At 39.3% G+C, this 19,869-nt stretch overlaps 1 protein-coding gene across 2 annotated transcripts; it reads right to left on the reverse strand.

Moving 5' to 3' along the window:
* dhrsx (dehydrogenase/reductase (SDR family) X-linked) lies at positions 1-18,197 on the reverse strand. Of its 2 annotated transcripts, XM_084347419.1 has the most exons (7): positions 18,070-18,197; positions 9,143-9,250; positions 7,866-7,937; positions 4,583-4,684; positions 4,218-4,425; positions 2,424-2,631; positions 1-1,828 (listed from the first exon to the last, which is right to left on the reverse strand). In XM_084347419.1, exons 1-7 carry the CDS (start codon positions 18,167-18,169, stop codon positions 1,652-1,654), a joined length of 975 nt encoding a protein of 324 aa, XP_084203545.1. In that variant the 5' UTR covers positions 18,170-18,197; the 3' UTR covers positions 1-1,651. The 2 variants fall into 2 exon arrangements, with proteins under 2 accessions (XP_084203545.1, XP_084203544.1); XM_084347418.1 differs by lacking the exons at positions 1-1,828; positions 2,424-2,631; positions 4,218-4,425; ... (1 more) ...; positions 7,866-7,937; positions 9,143-9,250 and adding an exon at positions 10,452-14,499.
* Positions 18,198-19,869: the final 1,672 nt, after the last annotated feature.

A 19,869-nucleotide genomic window follows, 5' to 3' on the forward strand; every position in this document is an offset into this window, starting at 1 on the left:
TTGGATGCAATTATTTTTATTAGTGATCAACATATTCTTGCCCCAAGTGGGACATCTGTTGATATGATACATGTAAACATACTATTCATAAACACTATGAATTAACATACACACTGATAAAATCATCATTCACAGTGATCATTGTAAATATTTGTGTGCGTTATATAATCAATAAATCAGACCTTTAATGGAAACAGTGTCCGACTGTAATGCATGAAGTAAGAGGATAACAAGGACAGAGCGGAGGAGGTGAAGGACAACAGTCTGGATGATGACTTTGGGAAGTCTTCTACAATCTTCATGGCATATCACATAAAGAATACTGTTATTATTTACTGTATTTCACAGATTCAAGCAACCACTGAAGCACAATACTAAAATACATTTTTGATTTGTTTGGAAAATGAATATCCAAAATTCATTAGATGATACGAGGAACAATTTAAAAAACATTTCTTTACATATTTGAAATTAATCAACAGAAAATGTTAAAGTATAAAGCTGGCATTAAACAATATCCATGTGCAGACCCAGACCACCAAAGTGTCTTCATGACTTCACTATCCCTGTGGCTGTCAGCCCCGAGCACAGTGATTCCTACTGAACGTGTTCATCTTTCAAAACAGCTCACACATACAGTATATACTGTAGTTTCATTTTCACTAACCCCCTAAACCTAATGGCTCAGGCTTGTTTCCTAAATCGTCTGGTAGGTTTAAGCTAACTTTACTCAAAAATGAGGAGGAGTTACTGCATCTGGACCATTTTCAGCATGGATTAATAAAGATCTGGTTCTCCAGTAAGTGCTTCGGCAGCGGCACAGTGTATGTGGGATTGATCGTTGTTAGTTTTGCCATTTTCAAAGAATTAACAACAAGAAAAATCTAGATTTTTGCCAGCCTTATCCTGAAACATCACAAAGAGAAGTCAAGAAAGAAATGGCTGTAAACACCTTTGCTTTGAGCAACCAAACTAAAACCAGAGCCATTGGTATGTGGGGGCTCTCTCATTTCTAAAATTATTTGTACTTCATATTCACTTTAAATGCTGATTTATAATATCAATGTTATAATGAATTATCATTCAGACTGAAGTACATTTTGTGGCGTGTGAAGCTCCATGAAATGTTTTGTTCTTCTTTAAATGAAATCTCAATTCAAATCTTTGCACTATCTACATACTGACACATCACATTATATCACACATGTGGAAACATAAATTGAGACTATGCCAGAATATTAAAAAAAATACTTAAAATAAATCAATACAGCCTCCGTCTGTAGGCTTGAATAGGCACCGATAAGGCATTCAGGCTGCTCTGGTGAACAGATTGTCTGTCACTGTTACGCAACAAAAGCTGCTCGACCAGAAAAACTTGTCCTGTAAACACAACAAGTGCATTTGGCACATGGAGAGCTCTGTATTTGACTCTCTATAGCTGATCAGCCGTTGAGAACTAAAACATGCAGATAACAGGAATTAACTTTGCAGAAAGTGAAGCATGTCCATGTGCGTATAATAATCCAGATATCTTGTGTTGGCACAATATAAAGTGTGGCAGTGGTTCTATATGATCAGTAAGCTGCAGGTACCATCTCACAGGTGACGCTGGTTGATGTGGATCTGTCCTGTGTGAGGGTCACAGTCAGGCCTACGGAAGGCCCGCCAGCTCACAGCTCTTCTTCCACAGCTTCGCTTGTAGCTCAGAGTCGTAGGAGAGGTCGGAGGACTCCCTCTTCTCGCCATTGTACAGGTAACAGCCCCCCACCCCCTCCATCTCAGAGGCAGCTGCTGCGTAGACAGATATGGACGCTCCCTCCGCTGGAGTCTGAGAGAAGAAAAGAACCGTCAACAGCTTGAGGTAAAACAAAATTAATGATATTAGCTGCATCGATGCCCCGGCAGCAGAAACGATAAGTTTCTCAATTTTTCGAGGCAATGTGCACATTTATGCACGAGGCACAGCAGCTGACATTTATGGATTATTTAAATCTCCCGACACTGGAGATTTACAGTAATGTTAAAGCTGTATGTTCTAATAAACATCATAAGGTCACACACACACAGTACAGGTTCATACAGTGAAATTGTTTGAAGTACTGCAGGCGACCTCCTGATGAATCCTGAGCTCCATCAGAGCCGTCTACAAAATACTTACTTCAGAAGCTAAAAGTGTAAGTGTGTTTCCTCTGAAGGGTTTCCTTTATAATAACAGCTTTTCGATGTGCTGCCTAAATGTGTCATGATATTTTCTGCAGTGACAAAATACTGAATACAAATTACTGAAAGCAGCTATTAGTCTTTTGTATTCTTGCATTTTGCAGGGGCAATTAAAACGTTTAATCATCTCCATGCTTGAAAAAAAATCACCACCGAGCCCTAAGATATATAACACAAGACAAGTCATGCCATTAAAAATGTACCCTGAACAGTATCTTGGCCACAGGTTTCTTCATTGCCTGTGCAAGGGTCCACAGGTTGTCGTACAGCGCCGTGTCCACCATGCCGGGGTCCACGGCATTGACGGTCACTGGGAAACCGCCGGCCATCAGCTGCTCCTGCAGGTAGTAGGTGAAGAGGACCAGAGCCAGTTTGCTTTGGGAGTAGGCACCATGGGAACTGTAGCATTTCCTGGAGACAGGGCGGGGAAGGGGATGACAGTGTGCTTATTAACCTTGAAGTCACGCCGTCATTAAAACATGCACAAATTCTCAATGTGACATCAACTTCAGACTGAGCCATGAAGGTTGATTATAGCTCAGAGCTGTGGGTTGACGTTGTTGGTTTGAAGGCTGAGAGTGAGTGTAGACAATATATCTTGAATTTTAAACACTCCATAACTTCCCTTCAAAATGTTCCACACACTCAACAGAGACAACATTCACTCATGGTCTCTTGATGATGAGACAGTGCTATCGATCAGATCTCGGAGTGCAGTTGAGCTGCACCGCTGTGACGCCCTGGAGGAAGGACTCCTCTTTATTCTTCTTTGTGCTGTCTGAGAGGGAATATTGTTGTGAAAAACCATAAATGAACCATATTCAGCTGCATTAGACAACAGTATGACTTCAGAGGATGGATGTCTGCACTTAGCTAATGCGGTGTAAAAACCATGTAAAAAAAATTGGGAGATAAAAGAATTTAATCTTTTATAGCACACTAGGATGATTAAGAAATAAATCTATTATCCACAAACACCAGAATGTAGCGTTATATCTTGTTTCATGCTGATTTAGGATGTTAGCTAATGGCACGCCAAAGCCAAGATTTTTAGAAATACTTGTCATGAGTTGAAGTCTTTCAATGTTTGAATTATTTTGAGTTTTCATATTTCAGTTATTTAGTTAACTCTCCAATTACTGTGTGCTTCTTTTAAATTTTATTTACGTATTCATTTCAATATGAAGGCCAAATGTTGTTTCAAACCGTTCTTCTCTCTGTCAGGAATGAAAGCCAGGTAAAGAATTAGTTCTTCATTCAAACTTGCACCTCCATAAATATAGAGGTCCTAAAACCCAGAAATCAGTTAGCATTTTCCCACTCCTGGTTCCCTCGCCTGGAAGGGATTTTATGATTAAACTAGAACCAGGCTATACAGCATTGCTAGCAGCTCTGTGAGGTTGTACTTAGACATAAGTGGTGTTTTGAGCTAAATGCTAACATGAGCATGCTAACATGCTCACAATGACAATGCTAACATGCACATTAGGATGCTAACATTTGCTAATTAGCATGATGTTCAACAGGTATAATGTTTACGATTTTCACCATCTTAGTTTAGCACATAAGGACGCTAGCATTTGCTAATTAGCATGACAAAACGACGTACAGTGGAGACTGATGGGACTGTCTTTAGTTTTACATTAGTTATTTGGCAAAGGTACATTCATTGTCATTTTTTAAATCAGGTTTAAAAAACGAAAGAGGGTCGTGTCTGCAAATGTAAATAAATGAGTCTCCTGATTACAACCTGCAGCCAGTAGAGGCATTCAAATCAGCGTAAAAAACATTTATGTTTAATGTGGTTAAAGTGGGAATGTCAGTAAAGTAGTTATCAGTAAAATCAATATGAGTGATTCTCACTGTATCAGTTATCAGTAGCTGCTGTATACTGTATGAAAAGCTTCTTCAGATCGTTAAATCCCTGCAGCTGGTTTAAATAGAGTGTTAAGTGTTTGTGACATCGAGAGTTTTAGGATTGTAATTATTCCTCGTACCTCCTGTTTAAATCATCCAGGTCCACCACTCCTGCGTAGTGTGTAGCAGAGGACATGTTGACGATCCTGGAGCAGCAGCCGTGTCTTCCTGACCTCTTCAGCAGGTCCAGCAGCAGGTTGGTCAGCAGGAAGTGGCCGAGGTAGTTGAGCGCAAAGTGGAACTCGAAGCCGTCCTCTGTCTGTGTCTCAGGAACCAGCATGGTGCCAGCTGTATGAGGGGATGACAGAAGACACAAGTATTCTTTTAGTCTACGATGCACGTCCAATCACTCGACCTAAAAACTGTTTGACAAACACCTAGACTTTCAAAATGTAATGCCAGTATGACTTTTCACGCCTTTACAGAGACAATCACAGCAGCCTACCGTTGTTAACCAGAACATGGAGGGGGAGGCCTTTGTTCTTGAACGTCTTTACAAACTGTCGCACTGATTTCATCGAGGTCAGGTCCACATAGACAAACTCAGCTGTCAACAGAAAAAAACACAGATTTCAGAGAGCCTGACAGAAAGCCTGTAAAGAGATAAAACATTATAAAGCAGTACAAATACTAATCAGGTATTCTTATTCAAACAAGAAGCCTGCGCCTCATGCAGAAAATGATACAGAACCAAATATTGTGCGTGAAGTTCCAAATATTACCTTTTTGCTTTAAGCATCACACTACACACTTAAGAGGTTTCTGTCATGTCTCCATGAATGAATAAACTCATTGTGTTGATGCTACTCTGAGGAAAATGGGAGCGATCCATAAAAAATCTGGTTATTTAGCTTCTAAATGCTTTGCTATGGTTTCACCAGGTAGTCTCTAACCTGTAAAATCAAAGAAGTTCAGAGTCTCTGAAGAGCTGAGGGGAATTAAAGGTGCGATATGTAAGAATTAGCCACCTTTCAAATTAATATTTAAAATAAATAAGGGCTAGCTATTTATTAGCTGTCGTTAGCTGCTCAACTTTGTTAGCTTAGGAGCTTTGGATGGGTCGGGGCTAGCTGGTTAGCATACTAACTTAAGTAGATATTTATGTAACGCAATACATTGAGGTCATAACGTCCAAGCTGCTATTTCTCCACCATCCTATGATCATTTTAGTTTAAGTTAGTTAATTTTCAAATGTTTTCAACTAAAATGATTACATATTGCCCCTTAAAGTTCCCATTGAATGCCTAGTGGAGTGCTATTTGCTATGTTTCCTGTAAGAACAGCAGAGACTTGTTGTGGATATTGTATAGCTCTAGGTGAACGCGACTGGACCGGGCTGGAACAACAGCATGAGAGAAAGGCAGTCTGAAGACGGGGAATACAGTACTGAGGTGGTTTTCTTTGCCTGGTTTGGCTCCTGGCACCCCGGGGCTAAGAAGGCCAATAGGACTGCTAACTTAGCTGCACGGCTAACTGAGCTAATTACCAAATAGATGTTACATTTAGCAGCGATTAGCAGTTACTTAATCAGTAAAGCAGCTGGTATCAGGAAACTCCACGAATGACCTTTGTACTCCATTTTCCTCACATCCTAGATAACATTACTGTTTATATTACAGGATATGATAGGAGAAGGATGAACTAGTTCTGAAATTTCAACACGTATCTTGGACAGATTTCTTTAAGCCTGGAAGTGAAACTCACTGGATGTGAGAAACAGAAATGTTAGTTAGGAGTTGGTTGAATGGTAGCTAATGGGTTATCATATACTGCATGTTGTTTTACATCAAAATATGGGCCAATTTCCTTTCAGGTTTTCATTGTACAATAACTTGTCAGTTGCTGCTCAACTGGTAAGTGATGAAATTATAACGATTTGTCAGATTCACTAACAAAATGGCCACTGTGTGGATAGGGTCAATCGCCCTAGTGCATCTGGCCCTAGTCCGAGGTGTTCACTGGGAGGCTGGTGGTTACCAGTGGTTACCAGTAGTTAGCAGTTACTTTAGCGAGTGTTAAGGCAGAGCAGCTAGAGGAAAACCAGAATGATTTGCTCCATGAGATATGGTCCACTTTCACCCAAATAAGTGAATAAAGTTGTGTTTTGTACAAGTTATAAAGATGGGTTTTAGGCAGATACTTTTTCTCTCTACTTGTTTTTCAGTAAATTTTAGAAATACCATGAAGAATACCTATGGCCAATGGTGAGATATGTAGCAAAATGTGAACAAAAACACTTAAACACTTATTGATTTCGACTTCAAGGGAACATTAAGGGTTAAACTGGCATAGTAAATCTGCATTGAATGTGGGATTAAAGCTCTGAACAGCTTTGACACTAGAATGTGTTCTCTCTAAGTCCTGGTACATGCTTATTTCCTAGCAACTGCAGGCATGTAATTCATGAGTAACTTTACTGACCTAACCTCTCCAGCACCTATTAAATCAATTAAACTCCTCCATTGGAGAATATTGTGCATCACACTAATTGAGATGCCTGACAAGAGAGGGTAGAAGTAGGGTTTGAAGTGACGTGCTGCAGAATGTCCGTGTGAAGACGGACATGAGAAAGCCTACTTAGAATCCACTAAATCACTTGACTAATTAGTGCTGTTTGTCACCCAGTCGCACTGAAACAAAGAGCTCTCTGTGTGGAGATGGCATGATAATGATGGCTGTCATTACACTGGCCTGTCCAGGCAGCACTCTCTCCTGTGTTTAGGAGGAAATTCACTCGACTGGAAGATGTTCCAATTTATAGGACACTTCTCTCTACATCAGTCAGGTTATGAACAGCTGGCTGCCTTCATCAGTCCCATTAAAAGCTGCTTTCATCAGCGCTGAGCCGACGTTGGCCCTCAGGTTCAGATCGTGCGGTTCTGGACAAACTCCGCATTTTACAATTGGTTTTCGAAATGAGACGAAATAGGTTAGATCTCTACTGACACAGACTGACTGTTCAGGAAGTCCTCAGGGGAAGAACAAAAGCACAAAGCTCATTTGAGATCTTTTTAGGACAACCAAATTTAAAGTTCAGCCACATTAACTCACACACATGAACCTCTGTGTCTACAGTCATGTCCTGGAGTTGTTTCTCATATTCATTTATAATGACGCACACAACATTCTTCTGGAAAGACATGTTCATTCTAGTGCTGTTATCAGGTTTTTTTTTTTGCATTTTGTAAATTAAAAACATCATTAATAAATGGTAAATTTATAGTTGATAAAACTTAAGTTAATAGTTATTTCACTGTTAACAAACAGGTGTAAAGGTTTATTAACATCAGTTGCAACTTTATAATGACCATCCAAATAATGTTTATAGATGAACTACACAATATTTCATTGTTTGTTAACAGTGTAATAACTATACATAAATTGCCATTTATTAATGATAAAGTGTTACCATGTATCCAACAACTGCAACTACATGTACAATTTTAGGGTACTTGTATGTATTTATATTTTATGGTACTCCAAATTGTATTTGAGCCTAAAGTTCATTAATGGAAGTAGTCATTTGGAACATGAACACTGATATATAAATATTAAACATATTTTCTTACTTTTTACCCCAGTAGATTTATACTGACAGTTACTCACCTTACAGAACCACTGTTGTGTCATTTCACATTTTATACCCGACTACTTTATACCTGCTGAAAAAAATGCTAAAATGACAGATATGACCAAAGACAAAGCAATGGAGACAGACAGATGATTACCTTTCCCCTTGCTGCCTTCTTCTTCTTCAATCATCCGGACAGCTGCTTTGCCTTCTTCTTTCTCGTTCCCAGCTGGAGATGATGGAGATCAGAGAGGCTTGGTGGGCAGATGTTCCAGCAGATATCCATTTTAACATAATCCTACTGCCTACAGCAACTCAACAAGACTGGCTACATCTCTGTTTACAGCAGTACTAATCATTCATGTATCCCTTCAAACTTATTTCCCGTTATAAAACATAATCAATCTGAGTTTTATTATTTTAATCGTGTTGACTACAGAACACAAACATGCTGTTTGATTGGAATCTAAGATCATCACCTTGTTCAGTTCAGTAGAATTTGGTCAGATTGGGGCTGAGGTGCAAAGTGACAGATCTTTCACACTTGTGGGTCTTTTAGCCACTCCACAAAATGTGCACCAGCTCAACCATGAGTCCGATCTTTGGAAATAAACCACAACTTTGAAAGCCAATGTGAAGCTCAGGCATTAGCTTACATAAGACACCAATCAGGAGCATCTGGAGGATAAAATCTCATAAAGCCCCCACAACATAGTTGTGACAACAGGACAGCACAGATGGTTACAAATCTATCTCGGGCCCCTTATGTGAGTCTTCAAATTAAAACAGGATTTTACAAAATTATGGAGCAACACAAGTGTCTCCTGTTAACAGTATTTGCTTCATTTATTGTCAGTGAACAATTAGGATGAGAGAAAATTGTTTAATAAAAGGTGTAATTTGTAAGAAATGGCCAGAATATGAGATAGCTCCAGAACCGCTAACCTGCCGTTAGCAAGTAGCTCAATACACCATGCAGCTAGTAACTCTATTATTTGATGGTTTATGACAGTGTAAACATATTTCCTTTCTTGACATTTTTTGAGTCTATTTGGTTAACTAAGTAGACTAAGTAGAGAACTCGCCACTTTTACATCTCCCAGCTGAAGCGATGGGGCTATCAGACTCTTGAGGTACAAAGTGGTAATAGGAGAAAGGACGGGCCAGGGCTAGCTGGTTAGCATTCTAACTTCAGTAGACATTTCTGCAACACAGTACATAGATGTGTTTGATACGACATCAACACTGTTGTTTCTTCACACTCTGTTGATAATGATAGATAATTTTTCTGAATATTTTAAACTAAAATCCTGACCATATCTTACAAATCGCTCCTTTAAAGCTTGACCACAGACAGATGTATTAATTTGGAGGGAGAAGCAGGGTATGCAGTATATAATCTGGCTTCAGGCATATGATTGGACAGTAGCCTACCTATGACAACATGCATGCCCAGGCTTGCCAGGTGTCTCGCTGTCTCAAAACCCATTCCTCTGGTACCCCCAGTCACAATGGCAACCCTTCCATTTTGCTTTGGCAAGACTGTGTAGGAGGAGAGAGGGGACCACATGAGAACAATATGCAATCCATTTCCACTTGATTTGGAACCACATAAATGTGTTCTTTTCTGCAACATGTAGGGTTAAATGTAGTGACATTACAGCCAGTTCACTTAGTCTCATTGGCTGAATCCAAATGTCCATCCTCTGGACTTTGCGGGCTGAACATTTGTGGACTTAATTTGTACATACTGTGACACGTTTACTGTCATCATGTCAATTCTGCGAGGATATGTGACAAGGCTATTTAAACCAGTCACCACAACATTAAAACCACGACAGGTGAAGTGAATAACGATGATCATCTCAATACAATTCAATGTCTTGTTGGAATACTGTGGCTCCCGGAACTCACGAGGATGCCACTTCACACACCCCCTCATGGCAAAGGCACTCCCCAAAGGCAGTGGATCCCATCAGCAGGACAATGTGCCCTTCCACACCAAAAAAAAAAATGCTCAGGAATGGCCAGAGGATTGAGACAATAATGTCACAGTATCGACCTGATGTCCAAGTTAGCGGTACAAGTCCGATCCATGGAAGCCTCACCATGTGTCAGATGGCTGTGACCCATTGAGGCATGGACACAGGAACTTTCAGGGTGTCCTGTGGTGTCTGGCATTGGGGGGGGCACTGCCATTGAGGAATACCGTTACCATGAGGGGTTATACTTGATCTGCGTGTCAAAGCTGCTTCCACATGAATCCCAGGACCCAAGAGTAATTAAATCAGGGAAGCTTGGTGAAGTCTGCACCCCAAGCACATGCTGAAGGTCTGCAAAAAGTCTGCTCGAGGGCCCTTGCGGGGGCTGGATGAATTGTGGGTTGGACAGACATCAGCACTTAGACTTCCTACAAACAGCACAAATCTACAACAGCAGTGAAGTCTAGACATTGGGATTCAGCCACTGATCCACCTCCTGACTTTGACTTTGCTTTCTTTGCAGCAGTTCATGTGTCAGATAAGATTCTGTCACATAGCTTTTACAGCAACAGAATGGATATCCAACGGGTCCAGGGCAGTCTAAATGCCTATGGACTATGTTAGGGCAGGAAGGCTTAATCTTGAAAAAGGCAAGAATCATCTAATACATTTGAAACTGTTGACCCTGTGGAAGATGAACAATTATAAAAGTGCATCGGTGTTGCTATAAAAATGGAAATATTTGACTCAGCAAATGTTGAAAACATATTTTTTACTTTCATGATGCTCTTTTACATGACAGTTCATATGTGCCAGTGTTAGGCAGAGCATGACATTTTTAGAGATCGTTAATTGTTATGCTGTGATATCCATATACGATAGGTATTTACATATATAGCACATCCCAAACAAAATCAAAAATGTTGATTCACGGAGCATTGAAAAGAAAAATTGAAAGTGCAACGGAATAGGTGAAACAGACACAACAGAGCTTACAACATACTGAGTAGATGTTTATAGGAGGCATAGATAGAGACAACACACATTATAACTGTTCTAATCACAACACTGCCTTTAGTTTACACATTTGTTGGATCCAATATGAAGATATTATGGCTATCTCTGCTGTTACGTTTATTTCAATGAACTACATTTTCTGTACAGATTTTAACGACTGCTGAAGTAAAAATATGATGTACACCATAGCAATAAAAGGATTTCTCTTATTTAAATAAATGAATAAGTTATTTGTATAGTTTACTTACAGGCTTTAATACATCTCTTCAAACTTGAAGTTCTTTCTTTCCGTGACTGATAAGATTGAGAAGATTTTTGACTTATTCTAATTTTGTGCTTTAAGTACATGTCGGGTTGTAGTTGGCCTAGCTCAGCATTAAGACTGGCAGCAAGGAAAAACAGCTAGCCTAGCTCTGCTCAAACCAGAAAAACACTAACCCCACCTTTAGAGCTCACTAATTATCTCAGTTTGTATTATGTCCAGGAATGTCACCAGACAGATAGCTTACAGCCATGCTAGCAGCTATGTTAGGCTTTACTTTCACTGCAGTGATTTCATAAATTGCGAGCATCAACGTGCTAACATGCTCATGATGACTAACATCCCTCAAAATATATTCAATAATAGTTATTATCTAATTTAGTGTGTTTGCAAACTAACAATTTCTTTATAGAACAAAACACCAAAGCCAAAGCATTACGGTTGGTCTGATAGACAAGGCCATCAACCATGGCTGACAGTAACTGGCTAACTCACTTTTTTGTTTTCAAGCTTCTGAGGCTGAACAAAGCTAAGGTCCGGCCATGTGGTGCCTGGGTAAAGGTCCTTTTAAAACCGGCATGGGGATGTTATGATGCTCTCTGTGAATGTCATATGTCAATATGCAAGCAAATATGCCAACTGATAGACATCGGACAACCCTACAAAGGAAAAAGAAAAATTAAACTTTGACTTGATGATCGAACTAGATGCAAAGTCAGATGATCAATGATGTCATTAGGATTCATCTTCTTGGCACCATAAATGTCTAAAGCTTTCAGCCCACTAGAAAAAAAATCAGAACTGGCGTTCAATTGGTGAACATGAATATCTGTGGAAAAATCAATGGTTTTCAAATAAAATACTTTTTAAATTACTATTCTAAGTATGCAGTTTGGAGATAGGGCTGCACTGCTAGCATTGCTAAAAACAGCAATGCACGGTTTTATGTAGAGTGACGTGTTGGAGCCGAGCAAAAATAGTTCAATAATTGGTTTCATTTGTGTTTATATATTAAACAAATGGAAGTTAACTAGTTGGCTTTGAAGGTAAGGGTATGTATGTTTTTTGAACGTTGGACAGGCAAAAAGTTTTTCCTGCTTCCATTCTTTGTACTAGCTCGGCTAAATGTCTCCTGGCTTAAGATCCGTACGGCAATGTACAGACATGAGATTGATAACCTCACTCTGAGGAAAAAACGCAAAAAAGCATTTTAAATAAGTCAGTGAGGCAATATAGGCCAAAACCTTTTCATACTAACTAAAGGCCAAAAGTCAAAGAAAGATTATTATAGTATGATCCAGACATTTTCATACAACTGATACCACTTGATTACATTTTTCTATGCGTCAGCAGGTCTGGCATGTAGGCCAGACAGTAGGCAGGGAGTAAAGTCATCCAATTTTTTTGACTTTTTGGATATTTAAGCACACAGTCATTCAAGTGGCTGACCCAGACAGTTTCCTTCCCAAACATTGTCCAGATCATCCTCACAGGGTTCAGGCTCATAGTAGCTTCGTGAGTTCTCATACAAGAAGACCTGCTGATCTACTAAAACTGGAGCTAGGCGATTCCTTTTTCCACAGAGAACAGTCCCAGAGGAGCTGAACAGCCTATGACAAGGTACACTCATGGCGGGAACACACCAATACTTCTGGAGCACCTTGGGGAGGGTTGGGAACAAGGGTGCATGACTCGACCACCACAGTAAAGGGTCTTCATTCAGGCCTAGGACTCGCTGTGATTTGTAGTTGCTCAACTCCTCTAACACTTGTGCGTGAAGCTCCTCCTGGCTCTGGTCTGCATCAGACTGGCAAAATATAGCAGCCAAAGGGTTATCCTGGGATACACAGCTCGCTGAGGATTCTCTTAGAGGTGTCTGCTTTTTGCTAGGTGGCTCGTCAGATACCAAGGAGAAATCATCTAGGCATGGTCGCTCTGCAATCTGCTTCTCAAGGATTGCTTTTGCCTCCTCGATTATGTTGTTCTCAACTTTGGAGCGTTCCTGAGTGGACAGGAAGGGCAACTTCTTGTACCGAGGATCCAGGAAGGTAGCAATGTTGAGGAATGTGGAAATTTCTTGTGATAGTTGTGAATTGTGTGAATAGGTGCTTGATAGGACCTTCGAGATTACCTCTTTGGTCATGCTGATCTCTTTGAGGTCCCCTTCCTTGACCTTGAGGGTGTTGTTCAACAGCATGTGAAGCACAGGCCTAACCATGCTAATGGTTGGGTACCTGCAAGAAGTTATCATGTTAGCGACAACTTTAAAAGGCTGGAGCACTTCAGCCAAGCCCTCCAACAAGGCCCAGTCAGGACCATCAAAGGTGAACTGATGGTTGCTGGAACTCTCTCTCAGTGTTTCAGTTACAGCAATCTGTTGCTCCCTCAGTCTTTGCAACATTGCCAATGTGGCCAACCAAGACCTACCCCTGTCTGTGATGAGTGCACACTGGGCAAGGCCATGCTGCTTCTGTTTTTCCCTCAGCAGATACATTGCAGGTTCCCTGAAATGGTCAACAATTTTGCGGCAACATCCCAAAAAGCCGTCGACTCGCGGCAGCTGGAAGGCTTCATCCATTGCACGGTTGATGGTGTGTCCAAGGCAAGGCATTTCCACAGATAGATCTAGGAGAGAGCATGCTTTGACAATGTCCACTGAACCATTTGTGGTGGCACCACTGACTTTATGAGTAATGCCCCACTCAACAAAAGTTTCATACATCGCTCTGGTGATGTTCTCTGCTGTGTTGTCCTCTTGTACTTCAAAAGTTTTAAGGCACTTGTTGGTCATAGAGAAGCCAGTTGTACTGTTGTAATTAACTGAATGCATAGAGAGTGATATATATGTTCTATTCTGGGTTTGGCTTTGCCAAAGGTCGGTAGTAACACCACAGTTCACAACCCCAGCAAGCTCACTAAAGACCATGTCCCGGGTACGGCAATACATCTGAGGCAGCATTTTCACTATCAGGTCGCTTTTGCTCGGTGGACAGTACCCAGGATCAACGGTGCTCATTAATGTCTTGAAAGTCGGCTCTTCAACTACAGATACAGGGTACAAACCCTCGCAGATGAAGTTGATGATGGCAGCAGTCAGATCATTGTGTCGTCTGTTTTCATAGTCTAAGCTCTGCCTTATGTTTGTGTCCTGGGATTGTTGCTGAACATGTAGACCTGAAGGCTCATTCTTTATCCTGGAGAATGCTGTTGCAAATGCCTCGCGCATCTGATCTGTGTTGCTCTTCACAAACTCACTGAACTCTACAGGGTGGTTCTTTTCAAGGTGGTAAGACAGATTAGAGGTGTTTCCAGAGTAAGCAATCTGACTCATGCATACGCGACAGTATATCCGTTTCCAGTGCAATATGCAGCCATCTGCATCTGTGTCAAAGCCAAAGTATTTCCAAACTTTGCTTTTTGCCCGTGGGTGTGCGACCAGATTGAGGCCGGAGCATGAAGGTCCTGAACCTTTACCCTCCATTGGTTCCTTCAGTAAGAAATCCACTTGGATGCCTTCACTTATTGAGTACCTAACAAGAATAGTGAAATATAAATTTGAGGATGAAGATTAAAACATTTTTGCTATTTGTGAGGCTAAACTAATATAGGATCGTGATCGTTCAACTATGTTTACATGAACACAAGACTGAAACCAGGTTGAGGCAGGAAATCAGATTACTTTAACATATGCTGCTGATCTGATCTCAAAAAACCCTGTTTGAATCAAATGGGCATTTAATGAGATTTCCCATACCCTCTTCCACATTTGACTGAAAAGTTATCGACAGGATATATGGATAGCCAACAATGTTCCCTTGGCCAAGTAGATTATTTTTTATGAGATTTTCGAAGGAGGAAAATATTGCTGCTCTAGCCTCTACAGGTTGAAAGGTACAGGTCTCTCAAACCTCTGACCAAACCCAGCATCACAAGCTAGGTGTGGTCAAGTGTGGTCTGTCAAACAACACTTGGCTGTAATGTAACATGTAATTATAGTGCCACAGTTTAACTAATTATCTAAACCACTTTGGATGTAAAAGTGAAGTGTATTTTTAAAGAATGCACTCGCATTTAATACTTCATAAAACCAGACATGTGAATACAGCTCATAGATTTATGAGATGAGATTTATTTAGGAGGCTTTAGACTGGATCTGTTAACCCCTCACATTACCAGATCATCTGTGCTTAACAGCATGATTTCAATGAGCACTGCACTAGTTCAGTCCAGTGAAAAGTTTTCTAACTTCCAGGTTTACTTCCTTGTCATGCAGGCCACTGAATATGCACAGTAGTGTTCTCACGCTGTCTCCAAAAGCAAGTTACCGCTCAGCCAGAAGACCTAACATTGTGATGATGTCAATGATTTTAAAAGTGCTGTTCTTAGCTCGACGAAGGTTTTACAAATATAAAACCTCCATAGAATGGAAATTCATAATAGAGTTACAATGACCTGATGAAGTTATGCATTGGAGGCAGGATATTTAACAGTAAAACAATAAACTTTATTGTCCAAAAGGACATTAGTGCACTGAAACAGTAAACTTCACTGGGAATTTGATTATTATTAATTACACCAGGCATCTTTTCAGCATTATGTTCTATTAAAATAAATACATACTAATACTATATATAAGATGCATCTTTGATAGGCAGACAACTACATCAGTCAGGCTCTAGTATGCAGCATAACGGTGACAGGCTTCTAGTTCTAGTTCAAGTTCTGTGAAATCATACATGTAAGAGCACCTTCAATCTCAGCTCATCTGAATAAGGGAAGAGCTACTCACTTTTGCACTCAGGGCTTAGATAGTAGAGGAGGAATATGACAGACATCTTCCAGAGCTACAGTGACTAATCGATTAATCTATTAGTTGTCAACTATTTCAATGACTGCCATCTATTTTGATAATCAATTAATTGGCTTGAATCGTTTTTGAAGAGAAAACATCAAAATTCTCTGGTTTTCTAGGATGTGATTATTTTCTGGTTTCTTACCTCCTCTATGACAGTGCACTGAATATCTTTGACATAACAAGACATTTGAGGTTGTCATCTTGGGCTTTGGGAACCTCTGATCAATATTTTTCCCAATTTTCTGACATTTTATGGGCCAAAAAATAAACTGATCAATGAAGAAAATAAACAACAGATTATTAATAATTAGTTGCAGCTCTAAAACCTTCATTCCAAATATGGCTAAGTGGTCTGAATACCTGGCTTAAACGCCTAAGTGTGTGTAATTTGACCATAACACATTGATTTCCTAAAAAAAGACTGGAAACTGGAATTTTTCAGTCAGGCCTCATCTTTTTGTCATGGTGTGGGAAACTCCGTATAAACAACATGAAATTAGGAAATTCCTGACCTACACTGTATCTGCTCCACTCTGCTTTACCAAATAACTGCATTCTTTGTGAGATTATGAGTCTAAACCTCTGGCTTGACTGGAGACACAATCACCTCTTTGTTTAAGTGTAGTGGAGTTCTTACTCACTCTAAGGTCACATGCTTTAACCGAAATTGTTATTTTGTTTAATGGTTTTAAATGATGAATGAGTATTCAAAATACTATCACTCCAGTTTGTGAAGTAAGAGCAGAGCAAAGAGGTTATTGTTTATTATAAATGTATAGATTCATCTACTAGGTTTTTTATTAATCTTATCTATCGATCGCTCAATCGATCTATTGATCAGTCGCTTGATAGAATGATAGTTAGACACATTCTTATAGAGCATTTACAGTCTTGCAAAGAAATCATTAATGTGTCATATTTTAGATCATATGAAAAGGGTCAAATAATTTCACCCCTGCTTAAGAAGCAGAGAAAATGTCTTGTTATTGACAATTATTACAGTATGAATCACATTTCAGCAAAATGACATTGAGATGACACAATCTGATATTATCATTCTACAAATGTCCATTAATTAATGATTCATTCTGAGCAAACTTTCATTAGAAATGAACAAAATTAGTTATTAACAGTTTTGTTTGTCACCTATAACAAATCTGGTCTCATGTAACCTTTCTCAACACTTAGTTTGTGTGATTTTGCATACATTAACCATATCATGTGAATATATCAATATATCCTCATTAGAGCCTGACGGATACTGATATTAGGGAGTGAAAAATATATCATCCAATGTATACACACATTTTTTGCATTGAACCCTCCGATTATTAAGATTACAAAGATATATAGGAGAGGCTGGATATTTTACAGTTTAACAATAGACTATTGTTTAAAATGACATCAGGTCACTGATACAATAAACTTTGCTGGGAATTTCATAATTATAAATTACTCCAGTCCGATACAGGCCTATCAGCGGTGAGCCAATATCAACCATTAATATCAGCCAACCGATATATCGATATCAGCATTTTTTACTACCTATTATCTGTATTGGCTTCGGCCCCCAGACTTGAGTCTGTCCCAGGCTCAGTGGATATTATGTGTCAAGCCTTTTCCCTGGAAGCTACCTAGTTTTCACCTCCACATTCACATTATACAGGTGAGGACAGGGGTAACAGCTCTTTGAATAGCAGAAGATCAAACTTTGGGTTTTAGAATCACATGATGTCAAGTGGTGACATTAAGTAGCATAAAGGTCACTGCTAGTTCTACTGAAATTCACAACTGTACTTTAAGCATATTTGAATAAAAAACATTATTTAGCTTTATCTGTCAGTAGTTAGTCTTCTAGTCAGTTCTACATACATGTGATCCTGGCAACATGAAGCCACATCTTTCAGACCGGGTTCACCAGGTCACCTGTCATTATTATGATGGAGGATTATGCTAAGCTATGTAGAGAGAATCACTTCTCGCACTGTGAACTGTACTTACTGGATGTATAATATGTACGCCGAACTGACCGGAAGACACTGTTATTAAAAGCTTGTAACTCAGGTTCAATAATCGAGCTTCATTTGTCGATAAATAGCATCATATTTTTGAAAAAGCTCACATTTTAAAGGAGTTCGGCATGCAAACAGCACCTATTGTGAACAGGGGCTAAAGTTAGCTTTAAAGAACACAGACTATCAGCTCGTGACAGACATGTAGTAAATACAGTACAAACAGACCAGACCTGGCAGTGTGAACGATCTGTTGAACGTCTGATAGAGAAGAACTTTGATTCCGCACAGATAGAGCCTGAGAAGAGGCACCAACACTGACAGCAGCCACATCCCTCAGTCCTTCTTCCGACCAACAGCTTCCGAGTCCAACGGTGCTTCACGGAAATTCGTCCGGCTCTGAGCCTGCATGGCATTAATAGTGTCCGTGGTTCCGCCCCCAGGAAAATTGCGTCACAACATGCCTGAAGGTGTTGGACATTAACTGTTAAAACAAGAAACATAATTTTAAGGGGTTTTTTTTGTTTGTTTGTTTGTTTGTTTGTTTTTTTACCCTACTGCCATTTTATAACGGTATTGTGTCGTGTGTATAACCTAATAATTGATGAAGACCTGCTGATGAGGGAACTTCTTTGGCTGAATCTGTATAAAACTTATTTATTACACCCTTTAATTTGCACAATGTAGATTACATATTGTATAACATTTTGTTCTATACAAAACCACCTTATGTCATACCATAATAGGCCTACTGTATAAAAGTTTCTAATAGAGCCATCATGAGTCATTAGTTGAACATTTCAAAAGGGATTACTACATGACTACAAAAAACACTACATGACTACAAAAAACAGTAGTCATATAAATGTTTAACAATTGTAAGTTAGCTAGATGTGGTCCGACTCAGAAAATACATTTTCTTTGGAAATATTGACTTAACAAGCATCTACATACGCCGATACAGGTGGCTGTTATCCAAGTTTGTTTGCAATCAGCCAATAGAGTGGTGTAGTAATGAGTCCTAAAACCCAGAAATCAGTCAGCATTTTTGCACTCTGTTCCCTCGTATCAAAGTCTGTGAGGTTTTTTTATTGGTTTTCAGTTAAATGTGTGAAATAAGATTAGATTAGATTAATAAGAGGTTGCTACCAAGTGTCTGAATGAGACTATAGAGGTTGTCGGGGACATTAAACCTCATCACAGCGAACACGGAGACTCATCTACTAACTAGTCCGTCTTTACAAGGACTACTTTAGTTAAAAACCTAACTCTGACTTTACAACTGGTACATTGATCAGTTTATAGAAAACCTGTATAGTAATTGTGTAGTAAGACGCTTAGTGGTGGTGACGTTAATGTCATGTGACCATGGTGTACCCTAACATTAGCTTTTTACTGCTAGAGATTTAATTAATGTTTCTACTGTAAACACAAAAAATCTTATTAGAGTTATAGAATATCACTTTTATTTTACATTGTTTTAAATTTACTAAATTGTGAAATTAATAGTTGAATTATCAGCAATGATCAGCATGTAATTATCATATATCGTATGGGCTGAAAGAAATCCACAATGTTCACCCCTAGTATTTTGGGGCTTTGAGTCGATTTCTCTTCTTTTTTATTTGTGATCCTTTATGACACTGATGGAGGTCTTAAGCTACTGCTGGAATACTGACATCCAAACAAGTGCCACCTCACTCAGAAAAAGTAACCAGCCACCATATGAAAATGATTATTTTTTTTTTTTCTTGAAAATTTTAGTTTACAGGCTTATTATGTTTTCTCTGTGTTTCATTTAAATCCTACTAAATTCTAAATACATTTTATCTCATCACATTTTTTTTCAGACTCTCTGGAATAATCAGTCAGAAAATACAAAAAAAAAAATCAGTCCTTAAATATAAACAGCCCTCTTGTGTTAGATTCTAAGAACATAAACTTCCTCTTGTTCCCCCAAATGTCTGGAAATCACATATGGACATCTGTACAAACCACCACAGAAATGGGCAGATTACAAAATTAGATTACAC

The sequence above is a fragment of the Pagrus pagrus genome (genome assembly GCF_965226575.1).
Source record: "Pagrus pagrus genome assembly, chromosome: 24".
Taxonomy (NCBI): domain Eukaryota; kingdom Metazoa; phylum Chordata; class Actinopteri; order Spariformes; family Sparidae; genus Pagrus; species Pagrus pagrus.

Excerpts from the sequence above, each read along its gene's own strand:
- dhrsx (XM_084347418.1), bottom strand. The coding sequence starts at position 14,450 with ATGGAGGGTAAAGGTTCAGGACCTTCATGCTCCGGCCTCAATCTGGTC.